Source organism: Muntiacus reevesi, chromosome 10 (genome assembly GCF_963930625.1).
Source record: "Muntiacus reevesi chromosome 10, mMunRee1.1, whole genome shotgun sequence".
Classification (NCBI taxonomy): domain Eukaryota; kingdom Metazoa; phylum Chordata; class Mammalia; order Artiodactyla; family Cervidae; genus Muntiacus; species Muntiacus reevesi.
In genome coordinates this window covers 71913122-71939426 of record NC_089258.1, presented here as the reverse complement: position 1 = coordinate 71939426, position 26305 = coordinate 71913122, and the positions used below count along the sequence as shown (strand labels likewise).

The following is a 26305-nucleotide window of genomic DNA, read 5'->3' as shown; positions in this document are numbered from 1 at the left end:
ATTTAAGTTATTTAAAATCAAAAGGAAATAGTAACTGAGAATCTAGAGTCGGGATTTATAAATAGGATAACATCTGAGATCAAGAAAACTGCCACTATGCATGAAAAAAAAAAAAAACAACAACATAACTGCTGAATTAGAAATATATGTCATGGAGACAGTAAACAGCATACTGAAGATTGCTGAAAATTGAACTAGTAAAACAGAAGACAGATTTGTCAGGATCCAGGCAAGACACAGAAAGCACACAGTTGTTTTAACAGAAAATATTAATGTAAAAATTGAAGGGCTAAATAGGCAAAAGGGGAACTCCTAGGAGCTGTTCCCATCCCAGCGATGGGGGTGAGGGACCCAAAGGAAGAGACTGAGGTTACAGAACTTGAAGCTTAGAGAAGACTCTACTCTCCAAGGAGAGAGCACAGCGTGCTGGCATCTCAGGAACTTGGAAGAGGAACCCAGGACTTAAGACCTAGATCTCTGAAGAAGGGCTGGTGGTGCTGGCATCTCTTGGAGGAGAGGGGTGGAGTGCAGCACATAATAAAGTTGGATCTGGAATTGCTTTTAAAAAGTAAGTGGGAAACAAGAAGCTGCTGCCACTCCTATACACAAATTCTGCTGGGATGATGCTGACAGAGAGAAAATGAACAGAAAGTAGCCACCTTGCCTTCCTTTCACTCTGCAGGCTTCTCTGGCGCCCCCTATTGGTGGAACCTTACAGGGAGCTAGGGTCTAGCAAGGGAGTCCTATCCCTAGCTTCACAAAATACAAACCATTTGTGTTAGAGATGGCAGTAGCTTAGTATCCAGCAGATCCTAGTTTAAAAAATGTCCTCCAGGAGAACTCTAATAATTATATATTCTATATCTCTTTTTCTCACTCAATCATCAGTTCAATGAGTATGGGCTTTATGTCTGAGATATTCATTGTTATAGTCCCAGTGCCTACTGATATAGGAAAGGTTCTTAGTATCAATAAACATAAGCTGAACACATGAGCTAGGAGGAAATGACAAAATGATAAATGAGTTTGCCAGAAAAAGGATGAAATAAATAACAAAAGAAAATGCTGAGTTAGAGAAATACAATTTACATACAATAGTTAGTTTAGAAGGAGACAGTAAATGGAAAGAAAATAAATGATAATTAAATTAATAACGATAAAATTAAGTCTTCTCTGAGTTGAGAAAAAAATTTGAGTTTGCAAAAGAGCTCACTAGATACAAGGCAAAATAATTTGGAAAAAGAAAAACTGTTCTAGGTATATTATAGTTGAAAATTTTAACAAAATTTTTAAGACTGTAAAAAATAATTTTACAAGTATTTTACAAGAAATAAACAGAAGTAACTAAAATTTTCATAAAGGATTAATATTGTTAAAATGTCTTTCATGCAAAGCCATCTATAGATTCAATGTAATCCCTATCAAAATCCCACTGTCATTTTCACAGAAAAAGAGAAGAAATTCTAAATTTAGCATGGAACCACAAGAGACACTTAAGAGCCAAAACAATCTTGAGAAAAAAGAACAAAGCTGGGGGCATGACATTTTCTGACTTCATACTACACCACAAAGCAACAGTAATCAAAACAGTATGGTACGGGTATAAAAACAGGCACATAGATGAATGAAATAGAATCAAGAGCTCAGAAATAAACCTTCATATACATGACTAAGTAATAATTGAAATAAGATACAAATGTACCAAATGAGAAAAAGACAGTCTCTTCACTAGTGGTGCTGGAAAATCTGGATATATGCAAATGTAAAAGAATGAAATGTGAAAGAGAAGAACCTTTCCCTTACATCACACACAAAAGTTAACTAGAACTGGATCAAAGACTTATACATAAAACCTGAAACTCTGAAATTCCCACAGGAAAACAGAGGTGAAAAACAGCCCTTGCCAATCACATTTTTGTATATGACACCAAAATCACAAGCAACAACAACTATATAAAATTAAAAGACTTAAGTGCAGCAAAAGAAATGATCAATGTGAAAGGCAACCTGGGGAATGAGAGAAAATATTTTCAAACGATGTATCTGATAGGGTATTATATCCAAAATACACAGGGAATTCATTCAACTCAATAGTAAAAACAAAATAATCCAACCCAAATCAAAAATGAGCAAAGGACCCAAACAGACATTTTTCCAAAGAAGATATGCAAATGGCCGGTGTGTATATGACAAGCTGTTCAACATCACTAAAGAAAGAAATGCAAAAATCAAATCCAACTCACTCCTATTAGAATGGCCAATATCAGCTCTTGCTAGGGGCTAATGCAGCTGATGACTTTCAGTTGAAGCCAGAGCTTATTTACCATTCTGAAAATTGATGACCCTTAAGAAGGATGCTAAATTTACTCTGCCAGTGTTCTATAACAGAACAACAAAGCCTGGATAATAACTCATCTGTCTACAACCTGATTTGCTGACTATTTTAAGACCATTGTTGAGATTTTGTTGACAATGTACCTGGTCATCCAAGAGTTCTAATGGAGATGCACAATATTAATTCTGTTTTCATGCCTTTAATAAAGCAAAGCACATTGAAATGAGGTATATGCCTGTATCTGTTTGAATTGTTGGTCTGCCACTTACTAGCACCTTGACTTGATAAGTATCCTTATTTCTCTTTGCCTCAGATTCCTCATCTGGAAAATGAACATACTAATTTCTATCACATATAGTTGGGTCTGAATGAAATGCTAATACATGTACAATCCTTTTAAGAGCACTGTGTACATAACAGGGCTTAATTAAGGTCACATCTATTATTATATCCTATTATAAAGCCATGATTATTAAAAGACCTTGGAATTAATCAATATACAAATTGTTTATAAACTACAATTTCAAAGGCACTCAAATGAAAACATAAGTTAGCAACTTAGCAGCAGTAGCAGTATATGATATATACTAAATATACAATGTACAAATTAGGATGGCCTTTTGGATAAAAAGATAAAGTGAGATCTATGTCTTATTTCATACCAAAATAAATCCCATCTTAATAAAAAAATTATCTACAAAGTCACAGCAGTAATAAAATACTTATTGGATCTTAAGTTAGGAAAGCCTTTTATAAACCCAAAACTGGAGGAAGAATACCTTAGGAAATGATCAGCAGATACTGTTTTGTCAAAACTGGGACCTGTTTTCACTTAAAACACTACAAGAAAAATTATAGGCAGAGGTTTAACAGTCTTAACATATTACAAAGGGCACATTTGGAACAAAGTGAGAAGGATAAATACCCTAAAATAAATGACAACGGGGCATGAAAACATAACTTACAAAAGAAGGACACAAATGAATAATAAAATATATTTAGAAGTGTCAATATCACTAATTGTTACTGAAATACTAATTTAAAAAGCACCAGTATGTCTCTTTACTCTTCCAAGCAGTCTCTGTTTTTGTTTCTTTGTTTTAAAGGATAGCTGTCAGTTTTAGAAAGAGTACAGAGAACTGAATGAAAAGAGCCTCTTGAAGGTGAAAGTGGAGAGTGAAAAAGTTGGCTTAAAACTCAACATTCAGAAAACTAAGATCATGGCATCTAGTCCCATCACTTCATGGCAAATAGATAGGGAAACAATGAAAACAGTGACAGACTATAATTTGGGGCTCCAAAATCACTGCAGATGGTGACTGCGGCCATGAAATTAAAAGACACTTGCTCCTTGGAAGAAAAGTTATGAACAACCTAGCAGCATATTAAAAAGCAGAGACATTACTTTGTCAACAAAGGTCTGTCTAGTCAAGGCTATGGTTTTTCCAGTAGTCATGTATGGATGTGAGAGTTGGACTATAAAGAACGTTAAGCACTGAAGAGCTGATGCTTTCGAACTGTGGTGTTGGAGAAGACTCTTGAGAGCCCCTTGGTCTGCAAGGAGATCCAATCAGTCCATCCTAAAGGAAATCAGTCCTGAATGTTCATTGGAAGGACTGATGCTGAAGCTGAAACTTCAATACTTTGGTCACCTCATGCGAAGAGTTGACTCATTGGAAAAGACCTTGATGCTGGGAAAGGTTGAAGGCGGGAGGAGAAGGGGACGACAGAGGACGAGATGGTTGGATGGCATCACCGACTCGATGGACATGAGTTTGATGGACAAGCTCTGGGAGTTGGTGATGGACAGGGAGGCCTGGTGTACTGCAGTCCATGGGGTCGCAAAGAGTCAGACACGACTGAGCAACTGAACTGACTGACTAAGAGAACTGAATAGCCTTAAACATTGCTAGGAGAACTGAAACTGGTTAAACAGGAAACCTATAATACATACCAAATGTCCTTAGAAGTTAATTTAGGAGTTCATTATCTAATAAATAAATACTGGTATATTCATAAAACCAAATATTATTTGGCAATAAAAATAAAGAATGGGTACATGCTATGATGTAGAGGAATCTTGAAAACACAATGCTAAATGAAAAAAATGAGTCAGAAAAGATCATATATTATATGATTCCATTTATTCAAAAAAAAATGTCCAAAATAGGTAAATACATATAGTCAGAAAGTTGATAAGCATTTAATTAGGGCTGCAGGTGAGGTGGGGGGAAGGGCTGGGAATGCTTCTATTTTATGTGATAAAAGTATTCTCAATTGGACTCTGGTTATAATGGCACAGGGCATCCTTGGTGGCTCAGTGGTAAAGAATTAACTTGCCAGTGCAGGAGATGTGGGTTCAATCCCTGGTCTAGGAAGATCCCTTGGAGAAAAAAATGGCAACCCACTCCAGTATTCTTGCTTGGAAAAGCCATTGATAGAGGAGCCTGGCAGGCTATAGTCCATGGGGTCACAAAGAACTGGACACTAGCAACTAAACAACAATGATGATCACACAATTCTGAGAGCAAACTAAACACTATTAAATCATACGCTTTAAATAGATGAATTAATTGCCAAGTCATATGGATTAAATCTCAGTAGAGCTCTTACTAAAGAATTCATTTATATGATTCAGTAATTCCACTACTAAAATTTTCTAAGAAAACTATTAAAGAGCTATATAGAAATATGTAGCATAGTGATATTCTTCAAATCATCATTTACAATGCTGAATGACTGCTAATAATCTAAATATTTAATCATATGGGAATGGTTAATATCTTTTTGTGCATTCATATAATGTAATACTATGCCAACTTTAAAAAAAAAAAGCTCAAAGGGTATTTTAAATTATAAGTAAATGCTTGAATAAATTACTAAGTAAGATAAAATGGTATTCAGTGAGTGATCTCTTTTATCTATTTTTTAATATATAAGGATGGTACTCCTCCAAATGTAAAAATTATCATTTTATAGAATGCATTTATATCTAAATGAAAGTAGGTACATTTGCTTTAGAAACTTGTTTCGGTGGGTAACCCTTCTCTTAATTTGCCTCCAGGTTTTCTATAAATGTGCAACAGCCTTATTCAGAATTCACTCACACTGTTGGTCATGGCCAGACACTATGCCAGGCAATAGGGGTACATTACTGAACTTGACCCAGACCATTCCAGCCTTCCTACAGCATATACTCCAGCAGGGAGGATAGATACTAATGATGGCTCTGTAGTAAAGATTCCGCCCGCGATGCAGGAGCTGCAGGTACAATCTCTAGGTCGGGAAGATCCCCTGGAGAAGGAAATGGCAACCCACTCCAGTATTCTTGCCTGGAGAATCCCATGGACAGAGGGGCCTGGTGAACTACAGTCTATAGGGTCGCAAAGAGTCAGACTGAGGCAACTTAGCACACACTCAAGAGGTACAGGGATGAGTGTTGAAAGAGAGAAGTAGAAAGTTCCATAAAACTATATTACAGTAGGACGTACCTTAATCATTAGAGGAAAGTTTTTCAAAGCAAGGTATAGGTAGGAAGGGGCAGAGCATCTCACAGGCCTCTGCCGGACACACTATACCTCATTTACTATTTCCATCAGACTTTTACTTGCTTAAAACATTGTTTTATATATACATGCTCTCTGGTTTCTTTCTTGCAAGTCTCTGCAAAATGCCTGCATAGCTACCTCTCTTTCCATAAGTTAGCACATCCCATAAGGACACTCCTCTCTTAGACTTGGTCTTCTGTCCATATATATTGAAAGGATGGAATATAAATAGATTTCCACCTTCTGATCTCACTGATACTCATATCGTCTATGGAAAGAAAAAATAATAATTTTCCTATTATTTTGTAGACGGGAACTGAACCAAGCTGTAGACACACACACATATCAAGATTGAAGATTTAAAAATGTTTAAATAGCAACTGGTATGGGATTGCTATATATGTCATAGGAAAAGCCCTAAAGAGAAATCACTCAGCATTTCAAAGATTTGCTACTGGATAATTATGGGAATATTCATTATACTCTTCATCTGTTTCTGCATTTTCTAAATTTTTCTGTGATGAATGTGGATTTCTTTTACAGCCAGAAAAAAAAAAAAAGGTCCAAAAAAAGCCCCTCTTTCCTACAAGTTGTCAAAAGATTCTTTAAACTAGACCAAACTGAATCAGAAGCCAGGGAAGAAGTACATTTTGTTTCATTTTATTGTACCAAGTTTCACTCCTACAACATCTATTAAAGAAGGAAGCAAGAAGGACCATATTTTTCAGTCTTTAGTTCATGCTGAGATAGTCATCCTAATGTGATTTTACTTATGGTAATCTCTGCAGATAAAAAGATCTTTCATCTGTTTGGTTCATTGCCTCCCTTCAGTACCTGGGTGGGTATACAGTAGTCACTAAATAAATATTTGTTGAGTGGATAAATCGATCAGTGAGTTTCCATGTCAACTCATCTGAGTGATTATTATATGCTAATATACCACGTAAGTCTCCAATAGATAAATGTACTACAATGCTGTTAAAGTAACGCATGCGCATTCTCATCTTCATAGCTAGTGTGATGGATACCAGCAAACATCAGAGCTGATCAATGTGGAGCATCACTGTTTCTGCTGCCTCTTCACCCTGTCCCCTGTTCAGTTCCTCAGCAGAATGCCAAGAAGGCACACAACGGCTGGAACCAAGGCAGGGAAGAGGAGGGAGAGGTGATGAAGTCAGGTATTTGGCTAACCTGTAAATCACACAATCAGCAACAAGACCAAGCAGGCAGCAGTACTCGCCAAGAAGTGGTCCATCTGCGGCCAGGCCATGGGAAGCAGCCGCCTCCCTTTCCTCACCTTCTGCCCTATTTGGCCTTTTTCTCATTTTCCTTTCATGCTACTATGTTAGAAAAGTCATTGTAGCACAGAAAAATCAATAAAAATTCAATTCCGAATAATAGTTCTTTGCAGCTCAGAAACACCAGGGAGTTATCGGCTCATTCAATGTTCTGGCAGTTAATGCAATGAAATAAAAATAATTTACTCATTCAAACCAAATCAGCCAGTGAAAAATCATAGTCTTTTTTTTTTAAATAGTCATAGTCATTTGTTAAGATTGCAGGAGGATGGTACAAAGTCCCATTAGTGCCGAATACACTGGCATTCAAATCAGCATCACATCTTTCCCACCCATATTTTACTAAAGGAACAACAAACCACATTTGTCATACATAAAAGGAATTTGTAACTTAGCCAAACACAGATCATTTGCTGTAATAAAAGGGCCAGTTCAAATGCAGAACAGATGGATGCCAGCAAAAGGAAAGTCAAGGCGTGGTGCCCTCAATGCTCCAGCCCCTGAAGGTTATGACCTGAGAAGTCAGTTCCTAACTCCAGTTCCCAAAGGAAGCACAGAAAAGGCTTCCTGTCAGGTTGATTCTTTCTTTGGTGATAATCTCCTTGTATTTTGGTACATTTACAGATGCTTCTCTTGCCAGCCTGGCTTCAACTCTCTGGCTTACTTACATCTGTGCATTCTGCCCATCCTTAACACACTAATCCATGTTGATGCCAAGCGGCTCCTTGCTGTCATTTCATGCCCTGGCTGTGAATCCTCTGGTTCTGACATCGCGGTCTTTCTGAAGGACAGCCAATCCTAAAGGACAATTCCACATGTAGATTTCTCTGTCCTAAGATTTCTGAAAAGTGTTGCCTTAACTTATTCTTTGGTTGCTAAGTCATGTACAACACATCTGCAAGCCATGGACTATAGCTCCTCCAGGCCCCTCTGTCCATAGGATTTCCCAGGCGAGAACACTTGAGTCGGTTGCCATTTGCTTCTGCAGGGGATCTTCCTGACTCAGGGACTGAACCTGCGTCTCCAGCATTAGTAGGCAGGATTCTTTACCACTGAGCCACCAGCGAAGCCCACAACCTTAACTACTGTTGAGTAAATCTGGCAGCAAGAGGGAAGGAGGGACAGCTTGGATGAAAGCTGGAAGGTGTGAACATTTCCATGTTCCCTGTGATCCCACCTTGGTGCTGTGCAATGCACGGGGTCTGTTTATTGGGGCATCAAGGGGTCCGGATGATGCCAGGGGTCCTCTTGTGCAGAGGCTACTGAAGACTGCTTTTCTGAGCCACAGAATAACGTTGGGGCTTCGTTAGCTCCCCTGTGTGCTGCAATTCCTCTGCTGTTAAATTGCCGTTGTCAATAAATCGTTTTATAACTAGCACGGTGTGTCATTATCCCTTTCACAACAAGTAGCATAGTCTGTCAGGCAACAGTGGTGTTGGAAGGCAGCATCCTACAGTGGGGACACATTATTGTGAGAAGAAACAGCTGCAGTCTCACAAAACGCTTTGAGTACTAATTTAACCTGCTCTCTATTGAGCCATTCCCAACTCCACGCATGCCACTGTGCTTGGCTTCTTTTGTTTACAAGGACACACGAACATCCATTCAGATTCCATCAAAATGTGAGGACTAACTGAATATGCGGAAGACTCAGTGTTGCGTCTAAGACTCCCTGGAAACCAAGAAAGACCGCACACCAGGCTGGGAGGACGGAATACAGATCACAAAGTAAGCAGATAAACAGACTGGAATGTGGCCAAGCAAGGGGGTAAAGAGAGTCAATGCAATTCTGTTAACAGGGTTATTTCATACTCCTTTTAGCACAGATGTTGTGTCCCTCCTAACCAACTGCTTTTCATTCTACTTTAAAAAAAAAAAAAATATATATATATATATTAATTTGTTTTGAGCTGCATCCAGTCTTGGTTGCATCATGCAGGTTCTGTTGCAGTGCCCAGGCTCAGCAGTTTTGGCACACGGGCTTAGCTGCCCTGCAGCATATGGGATCTTAGTTCCCTGACCAGGAATTGAACCTGAGTCCCCTGCATTGTAAGGCAGATAGATTCTTAATCACTGGACCACCAGGGAAGTCCCTCTGTTCTGTCTTAATGGCCGCTGCTTTTCCATTAACTGTATTTAACCACATCTTGGCTTCCCTGGTGGCTCAGATGGTAAAGAATTCACTTGCAATGCAGAAGGCTTGGATTTGATCCATGAGTCAGAAAATGCCCTGGAGAAGGGAAGGGCAACCCATTCCAGTATTCTTGCCTTTGGACAAGAACCCCACGGACAGAGGAGTCTGGCAGACTACGGTCCACAGGGTCACAAAGAGTCAGACATGACTGAATGGTTTACACTTTCACTTCACTTTCTGATATCTCAGGATCACTATTGCCTGCTTCTTTAACCGTTATCTTTCCCTTTCTGGTGCCTCTATCACCTCTCGATTCTCTTTGAGGATCAAGTCAAATTCAGAAGAGCCAGAATCCACAAGTACACAATCACTTTACCCCTCTTGCCTCTCTCATTCTGAGTCTACCCATAGCAGCTCACCTGCCCAGGTGTGCATTCCTGGTCCAATGGACATGACAGTAGACTTATGAGCTACACAGCGTAGCCATCTATGCTTAAGAAGGCTCTCAGTACCACTTCTCCTAGCAGGACTACAGGTGGGAACTCCATAAGGCAATTATACCTATGGAAAATTTCAAAGCTTTGCTTTATCTCCAGGTTCCATAAAAGGTGATTTCTGTGGACTGATCATATTGATTTGGGCTATGTCAATACACAAAGGACAGTTGAAGCAAGACCTAAATAGCATATTTGAACAAAAGCTATCAGGTGAAAACAGGAATTCTCTACTTCTTTGTTTTCAAGGTATTAAATCAAATTAAAACAAAGTTAATACCTCACATTCTGTATCTTTACATCACGTTCTACTGATAGCTATGGGGACAAAATACTGGTAAGTTCCACCTTCTTTCTGTTTGAGAATACTACTGTTCTCCTGGTGGTTCTAATGGGGAAATTGATCTTTAGGTGAATGCAGGAATAGCCACTGAAACAAGTGCTTTTTTAAAAAGTTGAAGCATGGTTGATTTACAATGTTATGTTTATGTCTGCTAGACAGCAAGGTGATTCATTTATATATACACACACACATATATATATATCTGTGTGTGTGTGTGTATATATATATATATGCATGTGTGTGTGTATATATATACATACACACACACTTAAAGAAATTCTTTTCCATTATGGTATATCACAGGATATTGAATATAGTTGCCTGTGCTATATAGTAAGACCTTGGTGTTTATCCTATACATAATGGTTTGAATCTGCTAACCCCAATCTTCCAAACCATCTTTCCCCCACCCGCTTCCCCTTGGTAACCACAAATCTTGAACAGAAGTGTTTTTGATGGAGAAAGAAGCAATGCAGTCCTAGGAGCCATTGACTAGACTCATCTGCTCAGTTCTCAAGGCGTAGATAGCAAAGTGGCCCTCCTTATCCTTCTGTGGTCAGGATTCCCCATCTGTAGTGCTGCCTAAACCTCTCATCCCCTACAAGCAGCACTAGAGTTTATCTTCAGCCCAGCATCCTGATGAGCACGTGAACACCAAACTCCAAGGTCGATGGGACAGAGTTTTAAGAACAGCACACACAGAAGAATCTTTCCTGACTTTCCCGGGTGCCCTCCTAGCCCTCCCCCAGAAATGAGAGGGATATGAACTAGCAGAGTTTAAGATGACATGACTTAAAAAGAACCTTAATGCTTGCAATACTCACCACCTCATTGTAATTCAGTACTAGTGCTACAGAGAGATGGAGGGGCGGGGTGGGTGGGGGGGCGGAAAAAAAGAAGGGAGAAAGAGTAAAAAAGAAAACGCCAACCTCGCAGCAAGAAGAAACACATTTTTTATCCTGCATTTTTAGCATTTTGATTCTCCCCTTTCCCTAGTTCTCCCTGAGGCCTGCAAGGTCGATCAGGACAAGATGTGGCCATGTGTCTTAAGCCTGTCTTAAACGCTGCAATAAGCCACTAACCAGCTAACACTCTGCTTTCTGCTCGGCCCAAGTGAGTGGAAGAAATTAGAGTGGCATTTTGCCTGACCTTAAATAAATCTTGCCAGAACAGGAAGGATCTAAGAGATCACACCAGACAGAAGTTGTTCACTTTTTTTGGTAGCAAACTCTGTATTTCACCTTAAGTCTGACAAAGAGACTAACCGATAATGCAGATGAAACTAAAGCTTGCAAGTAAGAACCAACTACTCAGAGGTTTGGAGCGATCTTGCTAGGAAAAAGGAATGACAATAGCCCTGAGTAGTGACAACTAGGGGTACTTGAGTAACAAAAGAAGTCACCTGGGCTGATGCAGGGAAGGGGAGCATTTTGGGGCAAGGTGAGCTAAGAGGGGGCTGGCTCTTCCTACGGGGCCAGTATCATGGGATCTGGAAATCCAATGGGAGAAGTCCAGCCAAGGGAAGAACATGACATGACTTGTATGTCTTGTTGTTTAAGTAATCTTTCTGGCTGCTGTGTGGAGAATGGATTTGAAGATGGCAAGAAAGTGAGCAGTGAGATTATGGCAGTGAAGAAATAACCAGATGGGGGGAAGTGGGCCAATTCAGGATGTGCTGTGGGTACAGATGGGGCGAGGCCTGTTGCTCGATGGGATGTGAGTGAAGGAAACAGAAGAGTCCAGGATGACACCCAGGTCTTGCCGTGAGCCCTGAGGCACCATTACTGAACTGGAAAATGTGGGGATAAACACAGGCTTGCAGCAGTGCTGACGGGGTGAAAACCAAGACGGTTTTCTCTGGGACATATTATGTTGAGATGCCGACTAGATATCTGAGTGACTGTATCAGGGAGGCACTGAATGAAGTCATCAGGAGATGAGGTGCAAGGTCAGGGCTGAGAAAAACCAATGTACCAAGAGACGCTTAAGTGTGTGGCGGCTCAGTTGGTAAAGGATCTCCCTGTGATGCAGGAGATGTGGGTTTGGTCTCCGAGTGGGGAAGATCCCCTGGAGAAGGAAATGGTGGCCCCCTCCACTATTCTTGTCTGGTAAACCCCATGGATAGAGGAGCCTGGTGGGCTACAGTCCATATGGTGTTGCATAAGAGTCAGATGCAACTTAGTGAGTTAACAACAGACAGACAGTACTGGCGCTGTGGAGTGAGAGATTTCACCTAGGGAAAGCCTGTGGGCGAAGGAGAGACTTTAGGGTATTACCATACTTAGAAATGGGACGAGAAGGAGGAGTCTGCATAGAAAGCTGGACTTGTGGACCATGGGAAGACAGCAGAATCACAAAAGCGTTCCTGGACCCTATTCCTAGAGGTTATGATTCAACAGATCTTGAACAAAGCCCAGTAACCTTAATTTTTTTTAAGAGATTCCTGTATGCTTCTTCTTGTAAGCTGCAAGTTTTAATAGACACTCGACTAGAGGACAAAGCTGGGTAGTTGATGCCAGAACTCAAACCCAGCTCTTCTGACTTTTTAAAATGAGCCTGTCTAAATGTCATGGTCGTAGTAGGATCCATCTATTCCTCAAATGGCTAACTCCAGCTAATGCTCTAGATTTTTCATCTGTGGTCAACTTTTCGTACAGGGGCATCCATACCATCTCCATTTGCTCATCTTCCACTGATTCCTGGACCTACGAACATCTCCTGACACCCTTGTCACATTACACTGCTTTGTCCCAGTCAACGGAGCAAATAAACTGACCCCTCCTATGTGTTACTTTAACCTGGTGATCACACTGACACCATGAGCCATTTCTTCCTTCATCAAAATCTCCACTCTTCCTTTGATACTGAAACTCCAACTAAAACTTTGAATTTATCTACTTAAAAATAATCATAATCTATAATGGAACTATATGCAGTTTTGTTTTGCAATTTTCCAAGTCTCCTGTAAATGTGCTATCATACTTTCATAATTAAAAAAGAAAGAAAAATCTCTACTTGTGGATTTCTCAATGCCTTGTCAATTTTTTTTTCCTTCTCTGTTTCCTCCATGGCTCCCCTCTGTCCACTCCTTAACCACATACAGAATTCTACTCACGGTCTGCTGTGCTTTCTCTTCCCCAGCACTTGGGGATTTGGGGAGTAGGATGGAAAATGCGTAGTGTGGGAAACCATTGAGAACTAAAATACTGACTGCCTATCAGTAACCAAAGGATATGGCAGCCACCAAACCATCACATTACAGGTGCCTGAATGGTGAGGCCTGAGGGACCTCAGGATGGAGACGAAGGGCTGCCCGCTGCCCAGCCCAGTAATATCAACCAAGGCAGCCACCCCCGACACTGCACCTGAGGAATCTCTGGATGGGAAAGAGCAGGAGAAGGGCCCCAGGGAGCTGAGGAGCACATCGAAGGAATGGTTTCAGTGACCCCAGACTCATGCATCTCCCCATATGAAGAAAGGGCTTCCCTCCTGGCTCAGATGGAAGAGAATCCGTCTGCGGTGCAGGAGACCTGGGTTCGATCCGTGGGTCAGGAAGACCCCCTGGAGAGGGGAATGGCTACCCACTCCAGTATTCTTGCCTAGAGAATCCCATGGACAGAGGAGCCTGGTGGGCTACAGTCTGTGGGGTGGTAAAGAGCTGGACACAACTGAAAGACTAATATTTTCACTTTTCATATAGAGAAAAGCACTAAATTCCCTAACTTGAAATACTGGGATTTCTTTTTTAATTAGAGGACAATTACTTGTAATATTGCATTCGTTTCTGCCATGTATCAACATGAGTCAGCCATAAGTATACCCATTCCTCTAGAACCTTCTTCCTACCTCCCTCAGGTTTTCTTTTGGTTAACAGTAATCCTAAGATCATGGCACCTAAGATCCGGTACCATCACTTCATGGCAAATAGATGGGGAAACAGTGGCTGATTTTATTTTTTTGGGCTCCAAAATCACTGCACATGGTGATTGCAGCCATGAAATTAAAAGACGCTTACTCCTTGGAAGGAAAGTTACATCCAACCTAGACAGCATATTAAAAAGCAGAAACATTACATTGTCAACAAAGGTCCGTCTAGTCAAGGCTATGGTTTTTCCAGTAGTTATGTATGTATGTGAGAGTTGGACTATAAAGAAAGCTGAGCGCCGAAGAATTGATACTTTTGAACTGTGGTGTTGGAAAAGACTCCTGAGAGTCCCTTGGACTGCATGGAGATCCAACCAGTCTATCCTAAAGGAGATCAGTCCTGGGTGTTCACTGGAAGGACGGATGTTGAAACTGAAACTCTAATACTTTGGCCAACTGATGCAAAGAACTGACTCATTTGAAAAGACCCTGATCCTGCAAAAGATTGAGAGCAGGAGCAGAAGGGGACGACAGAGGATGAGATGGCTGGATGGCAGCACCAACACAATGGACACGAGTTTGCGTAAACCCCGGGAGTTGGTGTTGGATAGGGAGGCCTGGCGTGCTGCGGTTCATGGGGTCACAAAGAGTCGGACACGACTGAGCAACTGAACTGAACTGAATCCTTGATATTCTGATTACCTGGTATTTTGTTGCAAAAACTTTTATATATCCTGGCTTCTCCCCTTGTCTCTTCAGAATAGGTTTTTGGGCATTATCTGCGATGCTGTGCCCTGGGCTTAAAGTCCTAAAAAGTTTCTGCCGAATAAAACATAACTCTCAACTTTTAGGTTGTCCATCTTTCTTAGTCAACATCATTTAAGATTTTTTAATTTTGATGTGGGCTATTTTTTAAAGTCTTTACTGAATTTGTTACAGTACTGCTTCTGTTTTATGTTTTGGCTCTTTGGCTGCAAGGCACATGACATCTTAGCTCCCCGACCAGGGAATCTAACCTAAACCCTTTTCACTGAGAGGCAAAGTCTTCACCCACTGGACCACCAGGGAAGTCCAAGTCACACCATCTTAAGTATTTCAGATAAAAACCTGCTCCTCCTATCTTTCTGACGGACAAGATCATTACTACCCTAAAGACCAACTTACTTGCCAAATTATGTTTGATGCTGATCCCTGGGCTTCAGGCTCATAACCCCCACTGCTTGATAAAGACAATTCATTGAACATTCCATGGGTTCAGTTTCGTTCAGTTGCTCTGACTCTTTGCAACCCCACAGACTACAGCACGCCAGGCCTTCCTGTCCATCACCACCTCCTGGAGCCAACTCAAACTCATGTACATTGGCGTTGGTGATGCCATCCAACCATCTCATCCTCTGTCGTCCCCTTCTCCTCAATCTTTCCCAGCATCAGGGTCTTTTCCAATGAGTCAATTCTTCACATCAGGTAGCCAAAGTATTGGAGTTTCAGCTTCAGCATCAGTCCTTCCAATGAATATTCAGGACGGATTTCCTTTAGAATGCAGTGGTTCATCCTATATTCCATGGGTATATTCCATGCGTATATATTCCATGGGTAGTTCCCATATAACTTGATCAAAAACCAAACTCATCATCTTGTTCTCCACACTAATTTCTTCTACTCTATTCATGATCTAACTTCAGGAAATCACCATTCAGTCACTTTAACCCCAAATGAAGAAAGCCCCAAATCTGGTGTTAATTCCTCAATGTCTACTTCACTCCTCCTCACCGCTGCATCCAAGTAGCCACATAGCCTTGGTCATTTCATGTTCTTGGAATCTCCAATTTTCCCCTCCCCCTTTAAAGTATACCATCCAGCAAAGTTCAAGCCCCATCAGCAGTCCCATAGCTTAGCGCAAGCTACGTCTTGAGCTTTGCTACCCTTTAAATCTCTGTGACTAAACAGTAAGGTGGGGCAGGGGTTCGAAGGTATGACCATGTCATTGCCTGATTATGACAGTGCAGTGGCCTGGAACACGTCATGGATGACTCTCAACTCTTAGCAGAGAATCCAAACATCTTCCACAATCTGACCTGCCTACCTCTCCCGAGAGCCCCAACTCCTTGTTTTCCCAAGAGTTCCATGCGGTTTCCACGCTGCATGGGCTTGCAACTCAAGCTCTCTCCTTAACCTGAACATGGGGTTTTCAAATTACCCTCCTCCTTCCTAAGGAATTAGCCCAGAAAACATATCATAGGACTTGAGGATTAGCAAATTATCCTTTGGGTGAGTTCCAAAAACACACTGCGCTTACTCTAGCCACACTCCCTTGAAAAAGACTTGTTTATAAGTCTATGTTATTCACTAGAGTATAAACTCTTCAAAGGAAGGAATGGTTATTTTATTTATTGTGGTGATATCTAGCACAGGTAGACAATTATTTATGGCTATCCAGCACTTTCACACTTTGGTTAATTTTTCTTTGACACTCAACAAATTTCTAGAATGCACTTCCTTGTCCTTACTTATCCTGGTAGAAGGATACTAAACTAATTTAACAATCATATCACCAGGCTCAGAAAGTCCTCAGAGATGGACTGAGATAAGTTGTGTTTTTGTTTGCGGGTTTTTTGGTTTTCTTTTGTTTGCTTATCATCTGTTCAGACTATCTGTCAGAAGGTTTCTGCAGTGAAGAAAATGAGAGCTGAATTGAAGCAAAATCTATATCCTCTTCCTCTTAAAGCTCTATGAGAAATGGCCTTTTAGAGAAATGGCCATTTTCTAGGAAGTTTAAGGTTTATTTCGCCAGAATGGCAGACTGAATTGTGATTTCCTAAAAAAGGTGGTGGCCCTATTTCTGCAAATTCTTCTCCGTAAAATAATACTCGGCAATCAATGACATGAAGGCATGTTATTTGGTTGGGGGATTTTTTTTTTTTTCATCATCCACAGTAGGAAACATTATGAAGTCACACACTGCTACCCAGAAGTTCCCATCTTTAAGGTCGATGTACTCAGTTATGTACACATTAAGCAAAAGTAGCACAGTTTACAACAATTCCATAGAAATCACCCTACTCTACTCCCAGAATCACAATCTCTTACAATTCAGTGTTACTCACACTTTCTACTAAATGCCCCTACTGGTAGAGGAGAATAAAGTCACATCCCCAAGGCATTTACAGATAGAGCCTAGATGTGGCATGCCCAAAAGGGCTTTGACGTTTCTAGCTGCATCTCCACAATTCAAGAAAAAATTTTTCCATATTTGTGTTCATGTTTACATTCTACTGATCTGAAGGGAAATACAACTGATATTTCAGAAAGATGGACGAAGTCTATCTTGTAGTACCTTATAGCCCCAGGACACCCCATCCACATTCCTACACCAGGCTAGAATTTCGAGATATCTGTAGCTAAAAATGACCGATTATGTAAAATGTTCCTCAGTTTAGCCTTGTCCAGTTTCCCTAGGGTTAAATACAGATGAGCTGTATTTGGAAGGACTATCGCTGAAGTGATGCTATCTCCTCAGTCTAACTCATCAGGAGTGATTCATGGACTTGTCCCACTGCTGGGGATGTCACCTGATTAAGAGGGTATATGGTGGGATTTCCTACTGCTAAGTTACTAACTCCCCCCTTGTGATTAGTCGATGACTTGTGGAGAAATACTTTCACGTTCAGTTCTATAAACATTCTTTAACTCCTAAAACTTTCAGCCACTGATTTCAGCCTCCATGACACTTGTCTAAACCAATGAGTGTTATGACAGGTGCTAAATGATTTTCCATTTCCATCATTCCTTCTACATTTATTCATTTATTCTATTATAAAAGAGTTGTCTCCTTACATTTATTTTTATATTCTTTTAAAAATATATCAGTGTAGATTCATGGATTCTTATTCAATAAGTTATAACCTTTACTATGATCTCTTTTGAGACTCAAATTGTCCCAGATGTGACCTGTTAAAGTCCTTTCAAGGTGACTGCTATTTCTTTTTTACAAGTTCAATTTGAGGAACACTACACAAAACAACTGAACTTTACACTTGAAAAAATTCAATGTAATGAACAACAAAGGAAGACTATGTAATTATTTGGATTAAAGAAGGTTAAAGAGACCTTGCAACTGAATGAAAGCCATGATTTAGGATTTTTGTTATTGTTATAAAGGACTTTCCAGAACAACTGATAAAAGGTGAATAAGGTCTTTAGACTGGACAACAGAATTGTATCAATGTGAATTTCTTGATAAATATACTACAGTCCTGTCAAAAAATGTGTTTTTTACAAACATACAGTATTTAAAGCATTTAGGGGAAATGTATTTAGGGCAAAGGGAGAATCATGTTTGCAACTTAATTGTAAGTCAAAACACAAACCATCATTGTCTAATTACAAATACATCCACTGATAAACACAGAAAGACATGATGTCAAAGCCAGTATGGTCAAATGATAACATTTGAAGATTGTGAGTAAAGAACTTAATGGAATTTCTTTTTTTTGTACTACACTGCAACTTTCTTAAAAGTCTGAACTATGTCACTTTACATTTTCTAAAAGAAACCCCTATAAGTCACCTGCTCACCCAATGCAGTAATTCCTTCTACCAGTATCACCACCAGCAGACACAGAGCCCTCGCTTGCCTATGTACAGTTTGCAGGAGAACGTAGTCCAGGAAGAATGCTCCAGTATATGCACATTTCTAGATGCTGGCTTGACCCCAAATATGCTATCTTAAAACTTAGCTCCCGTGATGTGGCCTCTGGCTTTGCAGCAAAAACAGAATAATCTTGTCTCCAGCTCCATATGGAGCCAGTTGGAATGTGTCCCTAGCCCTTAGGCCAATTAGCCCCTTTTTATAAAACCATTACACATACAAAGTGATTTCCTGAGTCATCACCATTACTGCCATCATGGCTATCTTCATGGGTGTGAACCATAATGGTTGATTTATTGCTCTAATACTGATGGCTCGAAACTTGATTTTTGAACGAAGGGCCACATTTTCATTTTGCACTCAGTATCACAAATTTTGCACCCAGTTCTGCTGCCACAAGCCTGCGGGGGCACTTTGGTGTAAATTGGACACCGACGAGAACAAGGTCTTGGCTATAAAACGGCCATAAGGAAACCCAGCCTCTTCACTCATGTGGTTGCAACCACGTTCTGGGGTGCATTCCTGCCTGGTGGGGTGCAGGCTTCATTTCAGCGCCCATCCCCTTCCTTAGCTAGATGCTCTAAGCACCAGATAAACATGAAGATGTTTGCTTTATATTTAATTTTGCCATCAAGAGAGGGCTATGGACCACTTTTAGCATGTGAAATTTTCATCAAAGCCATGAAGCCAAGATTCATAACAGGTTTAATTGGATATCTCCTCTAAGTTTTCAGAAAGATGCCACCCTCTTGGACTTCCTTGACAGTCCAGTGGTTAAGAATCTGCCTGCCAATGCAGGGAACATGGGTTTGATTCCTGGTCCAGGAAGATCTCCCATGCCACGGGGTAGCTAAACCCATGTGCCACAACTACTGAGCCTGCAAACCTCAACTACTGAAGCCTGTGAACCCTTGAGGCCATGCCCTGTAACAGGAGTAGCTCCTTTTTGTTGCAACTAGAGAAAGCCCAGGTGCAGCAATGAAGACCCAGCACAACCAAAACTAAATATGTAAAAAAAAAAAAAAAAATATTTTTTTTAAAAGATAACACCCTCTCCCACCAAAGCAAATAAAAATAATACTGTTTTTGCTATTGGGCTGTGAAATGAGGTAGGGAGTTTCAAAGCTTTTAAAAGAGATTCTCATCTAAGTTTTTCACTCATTCTTGGCACAACTGCATAGATATTTTAGGAGGAGTGTCTCCAATAAGCTATTTAAGTTATAGTCAGGATGCATATTTTATAGATTCCTCTTTTAAAAAATAATCAACAGAACAATGGGTTCCTGCTTCAATTTATCTCAAGTTGCCAACTTGCTATGTGACTGTAACAGGCCAATGTTTCTCTCAACCCCCAATTCCCATACAGCAGTAGTAGTTTGGGTGTCAAGAAGAGTTTGCCTGACCAAAGGGTTAATGACAGAGGACAAACATGTTGTAAGCAGATGAAGAGGAGGAAGGAAAACGGGAAGGAAGAGCAATGGCTAAGCAGCCAAATGTTCACCCATGAAAATAAACAACTACGAATAACTGAATATTTCTCGTTTTGACAACCGTCCAGCAGCAGAAGTAACAGATGCCACCGCGGTCTGACTATCTCCAGCTCGACTGAGTCAGACAAACGAGAGGAGGCCCGTGGGAGATGCTCCCTGGAGACGGACTTCTGCCAACTTGGTGGGGGGAATGTGGCTGGGCTGTGTTTATTTATTTACCTTTAGAAAATGGAGCTTCAGTTACTTCCAGCCCCAGGCAGCTGGATGGGCAGCCAGCATCTCTCTGACATGGGGCGGGATGACGAAGGAAAATGCAATGGTTTAAGACGACGGGCACTTCAGCTACTAAAACAAAATCTGTACCAATCTTTTTGGCCACTAAGGAATAGCTCATGATTTTATGTAACTATATATAATGCATTTATATATAATAACATAAGTATAAATATATATATTATATATATGTATTCTGTGTGTGTTAGTTGTTCAGTGATGTCTGACTCTTCGAGACCCCATGGACTGTAGCCCACCAGGCTCCTCTGTCCATGGAATTCTCTAGGCAAGAAAACTGGCCTGGGTTGCCACTCCCTTCGCCAGGGGATCTTCCTGACCCAGGGACCAAACCTGGGCCGTTTGCACTGTAGCCAGATTCTTTACCATCTGAACCCCCAGGGAAGCCACATATGTATCACATGTGTGCATATATTGTTGTTAAACTGCTCAGTCATGTTGGACTCTTCATGGCCCCATGGATTGTAGGCCGCCAGGCTCCTCCGATCACAGGATTTCCCAGGCAAAAATACTGGAGTGGGTTGACATTTCCTTATCCAGAGGATCTTCCTGACCTTGGGATAGAACCTGAGTCTCCTGCATTATAGGCAGATTCTTTACCACTGAGCCCACAGGGAAGCCCATGTGCATATATATATTCACATATATGTATTGTGTGTGTGTGTGCGTGTGTACAATTTGACCAAATGAAAGAACTCAATTTATTCAGAAACAGAGTAAGAAAGCAATCATTGCTTCCCTCAAGGAAACACTCACATGCACATGAACTTGTGTTTCTATGATGGTTCTCGAATTCCCATTTGACAGAAGAATGCAATCAACAGGGCTTAGTAGCAAGAACAGAAGGATGAATGGATGGATTTAAGATCTGGTTCCATGCCTTCCATCTATTTGCTGGGAGACCTATGGTCAAGCCATCTAACCTTTTTCTGAATGTCATTTTCTCAGCTATTAAGTGCCAACTACTTCCTAAATAGTGCTTCCTAAGGTGTTATAGGTTTCAGGGTCTTCCCACTTTAAAGTAGGGTCCACAGACCAACTGGCAACATTGGCGTGATCAGGGAACTTAGAAATGGCAGAATCTCAGACCTTGGGCTGGACATACTGACTCCTCTTAACTGAATCGTCTACATTTTAATAGGAATTCAGCTGACTTGCATGCATGTTAAAAGTTTGAGAAGCCCTGTTTCTGGGTACACTGTCCCAAGGTTATACAATCATAGACTCACTTAGATAACCTCATACAAACACAGCTTCTCTGGTCCATTCTCAGGGCTGGGGTAGAAGCCAGGAATCTGCATAGTTAACTGATTCCCCAGGTGGGACCATTTCAATGAAAATATGAGTGACATGAATAAAATAATAGTGTCAATATTTTTTCCCTTGAGAATCAGATGATCTCTAAGTGATAGCATGCCGGCAAGCTTCCTGGTGTTTTTATAGAGATAAGCTAACATGATCATGACAAGCCATCTCTCAGTTGAATGGCTCAGATACCATGAAGGTTTTGCCCACTGCAGTTTTGAAACTGCTAAATTTTTAATGGATCATTGGTTAGATGCAAGAAGCATAAGAAGCTCTGATGTTGAACTACAATAATTTAATCAATCATACAAAAATGGTCCTAATTTTGCAAAGTCCCCTCGAGACAACTGTCATCAGATTCATGAGATACATTCATATAACAGAATCTTTATTAGCACAAGAAGAGGCCTTTAGCACTTCAAAAACCAATCTTAAAAAGAAGAAATATAGTGACAATTATATCCAATTTGGCTTTTCATTTATTGGGAATAAAAACTATCCTCATGTGCAATGTGTTGTTTGCTTGGAAATGCTTGCAAATAGCATGCAGAAATTCCTTATTTCAACAAAACATGAAAATTATAAAAAAAAAATAAGAACTGTCTTTTTTTTTTTAACCCTCTGTAAGTAAATCAAGAGAATTCTAAGCAAGGTCCTAAACACAGTTTTTCCCTCCACTTTTGATACTATTAAACATAGTTAAGTTTCAATTTACATTTTAATGTACACTGGTTCCCAAGTCAAATGCAATATTTAATGATAAATCACATCTTGACTTGCATAAATAATTTTAAATAAATGAAAGAATCTGTCCCTTGCTACATAGGAAGAGATTCAAAATATGTTTAATTATATTAAGCTAAGTGCATAACATGGGCTTTAAAGATTTTCTTTTTTACTTAAAAATCACATCTTTATTATAGTCATGTGTGCATATCCTATACAAGAATGACCAAGTGATTTTTTTAATCCCTAAAGAGATTTGCAAGATTATTATCAAAAAAGTATCTGCTGACTCTAAAAAGTAGGCAGTGAAAAGAAAAGTGTTTTCCATTTTTAAAACATTCTTTAATCCTATCCTACTTTTGAGAATTTGGTACTTAGGGCTGGCCTCAAATGGAGTTTTAGAGTCTACATAGCCATAACCCACAGAAAAATTACTAAGGCACTAGAAATGTAACTGAGTTCAATTAGTTTAAGTATTAACACACTTCCTGGCTAATGATGCTGGAGATACAAATATGTAGGACCAAATATGTCATAATAACTCATGATTGATAAGAGTTGACTCTGTGTGAGGTATGATTTTAGACACTATAGTTGTCAATACCTCTAACTCTTATAATAACCCTATGAAGTCAGCAGCCTTTTATCATAACATTAGATGCAGAGAGAAGAATCAATTGGCCCCCATCGCAACGCTAAGCAGTGAACTTAGTAACTGGAAACCAACAGGACTCCAGTATCTGAGTTCTCAGTCACCAGGATACACATCCCGAAACGGGAAACTCTCGGAGCAAAGGCACATGTCTGAGAAGTGAGGGTGATGCGAAGAAGGGCAATGTGTTTAGAAGGACGGACTACAGTGTATACAATCAAAGGTTGCGGAAGCTAACAAAAGATGGGTTTGAGCCATTCTCTGCCAAATTTTCTAAGGAGGGGGAAACCTTTGGAGGTTTCCAGCAGGCACGTAATAGCCAGGAATGAATGAGAAAGTATGGAGGTGACTAGAGTTTGGAGATGGACAGATTCATACATGTGGACAGGGATATCATACATGTGGGGCTCAAGAGGAAGCAGTAAAAAGAAGGGGACAGGCGATACGGAAAGGAAATGGAGGGAACTTGTGTTGAAGTTCCCTACGCGGTTTTGCTTCTCCTCTCTTTGAGCTCTAGAGGATAATCTGCTTCACCCTGACTAGGGTCAAACACCTTGGTGAAGCTGACCAAGGCTACGCTAGGAGCACAGAGGTGGACATCTTAAGGAAGAATAAAATCAAACATTCCCTGTCTCAGCTGACCAGTCATAAAGTTATTTGTGGGCTAAAATTAAATACCTACAGGTACAGGGGAAACGCTTCCCACAGCTCTTACATAAAGCAGAGCTTACAAGATGACCTCCTCCTTGGCCTCCAAGGGCCAAGTCAACCTGCAACCAAGAGCTTCGCCAAGTGTGAGGACAGTGAAGGTGACAGGCCTGTGCTGAGGGGGAGATTTCATTTCCCCAGAAACAGAAATGTCTCTGCAATGCACAATTTATTCTTATTCTCAATCCCCAAACCATCCACATTTGCTACAAAGAACTCCTTGAGTCCTCAGATAAATGGCCCTTGCCCTGTATTCTTCACGGCACTCTCAAAAGCAGCATTTGAAAAGGTATTAATACAATAACAACAACAGTAACCATTTCTGGCCTCCTCTTTTGAGGGGCTGTGGGGTAGGCTTTTACACTCCTTGGCTCAGGAGATTTCATGCAGACTCATTGGGGTGGAAGGGATGAAGAATTTAAGGAAGAGAGAGGAAGTTTGTCTATGTCTAAACATGTTTGAGATGATAAAAACACTGATGCTAACGTGATGAAGAAACCTTAGGCTCTTCTGAAAGGCAATCTTTCTTTTTCTTTTTTTTTTTTTTCCTCAAGAGCCTTTTTGTCAGTCCTACTTGGGTCAAACAAATGCAGTTTTAAAACCCATTTCCATGTTTTAAGATTCAGAGGAAAGAGGTTTAACAGGAGGCTATAGAACTCCCTTAATCTTTAATGTCTTATTTTTGCAGATTTGCTGGCAAAGTACAATAAACAGTCACTGCTCAACATTTCCCATCAATGCCCCCTGAACTGTGTCACTGGTGATGAAGAGCAGAATCCATTTGCGTGGCTTTTTCTCTTTTCTTTTTTGGGGGGGAAACCATTTCTCCTGGTATTGTGGAGGCACCTGCATTTTGACAACCTAGGCAGAACCTTAGCCCAGCTCACTGACTGACTGTCTTCCAGAGGGAATTCTCAAACATTAAAAACACAATTTTACAAGAGGGGACTGATTCGAGGTGGAGAGAATTCTGATGGTTTCTCGCCGGCCCCTCATTTCCCTGCTATAGAAGCACCTGGCCTGTCCCGAGCCCCTCTATGAAAGGCTAGTCTGTACCCATGCAGGACAGAGGGTCACCCTGAATATACTCACAGGCGATGCGCACGGAGGCCTTTCTGCTTTTGGAGGTCCCCAGGTGGCTCCACGCCACACACTGACACCAGTAATCCTCGGGCCCATGGAAGTCTTCCACCTGCTGCCTGGTGACATTGATGAACACCTCCCGGACCTTCAAGCCTGCAGAGGAGACAGAGCCAATCCACTGAGGCCGGTGTATTCCGCAACGAGAAAGTTAAGGCCAGCCCAACCTCTTCCTGTTAATTAAAACCACTCCGTTTTTAATCAAGGCGAGGTTTTAATTACTTTGACAATAATATATTACTGCTAATTAAATCCACAGCTGAGTAGGCTGAAAAGAACAAGTGTAAAATATTAACCAATGTGGTTCCCATACAATAGAATCGTTTTCACACTCCCTTGACACCATGCTTTCTTTTTTTTCCCAGCTCTTATAAACATTTTTTTTCCTTTTGCTTTAAGAAATTTTTTTATTAGTGTAAATTTATTGATTTTATTTTATTAATTATTAAATTTTATTAGTAAATTTATTGATTTAAAATGTTGTGTTAGTTTCAGGTGCATAGCAAAGTGAATCAGTTATACATATACATACATCCACTATTTTTTAGATTCTACTCCCACATAGGTCATTGCAGAGTATTGAATAGAGTTCCCTGTGCTATATAGGAGGATCTGACTAGTTATCTATTTTGTATACCGGAGTATGCATATATCAATCCCAATCTCCCAAGTTATTCTTCCCCTTCCACTCTGTCTTTCTTGACATAAAATCTACCATGAAGAATGTAGCACCAAATAAATCGCTGGGATTCCAGAGACTAAAGAGGTCTCAACAAACCAACCCCAGGACACAGTTCCAGGTGGTTCTAAATGCCCCACCTCTGGGTATGGCAGGAGAGGGTCACTGTAGCCATGTAGCTTAGAATAAGGAGGGGACAGAGGTGGTGCATGAAGAGTCCAGGACTCCAAGGAAAAGCCAAAAACTCCGGACAACACAAGGGGTGCAGACAAGCTAAACTAACTTGATCTTAAGTCCTTGAATCTCTTCTTGAGAACCCAGGAAGAAAGGTTCTTGCTGCAACGGAATGAGGAAGTAAAGAAAAAAGAGAAGCTTTTATAGAAAGAGGGGTGAAGACTACATTTAGGAAATGGGATAAACTAAGACCTCGACCTTGTCATTTTTTCATTACTGTATCTTTGTATACTCCATCTAATAGTCAAAAAGTTTGCCTGGTGCATCTTATTGGGGAGTGTGAATTTCTTCCAAACCTCTATCCAAGGACTATCAGCCTTTCTTTTTGGGGGGAAGGACAACCACTTTGCATGAAGTGCAGAGGGGAAAAGGACACCTTCTTCACTAGCATCAGGTAAACCATTACAAGCAGGGGA

General features: G+C 40.5%; 1 protein-coding gene across 3 annotated transcripts in view; it reads right to left on the bottom strand.

Moving 5' to 3' along the window:
- Positions 1–26305, bottom strand: part of UNC5D (unc-5 netrin receptor D) — a 607527-nt gene that overhangs the window by 229088 nt on the left and 352134 nt on the right. For all 3 annotated transcript variants that reach the window (XM_065947397.1, XM_065947399.1, XM_065947398.1), the window contains exon 3: positions 24929–25072. In XM_065947397.1, coding sequence (XP_065803469.1) covers positions 24929–25072 — 144 coding nt within the window. The remainder of the gene's footprint in view (positions 1–24928; positions 25073–26305) is intronic.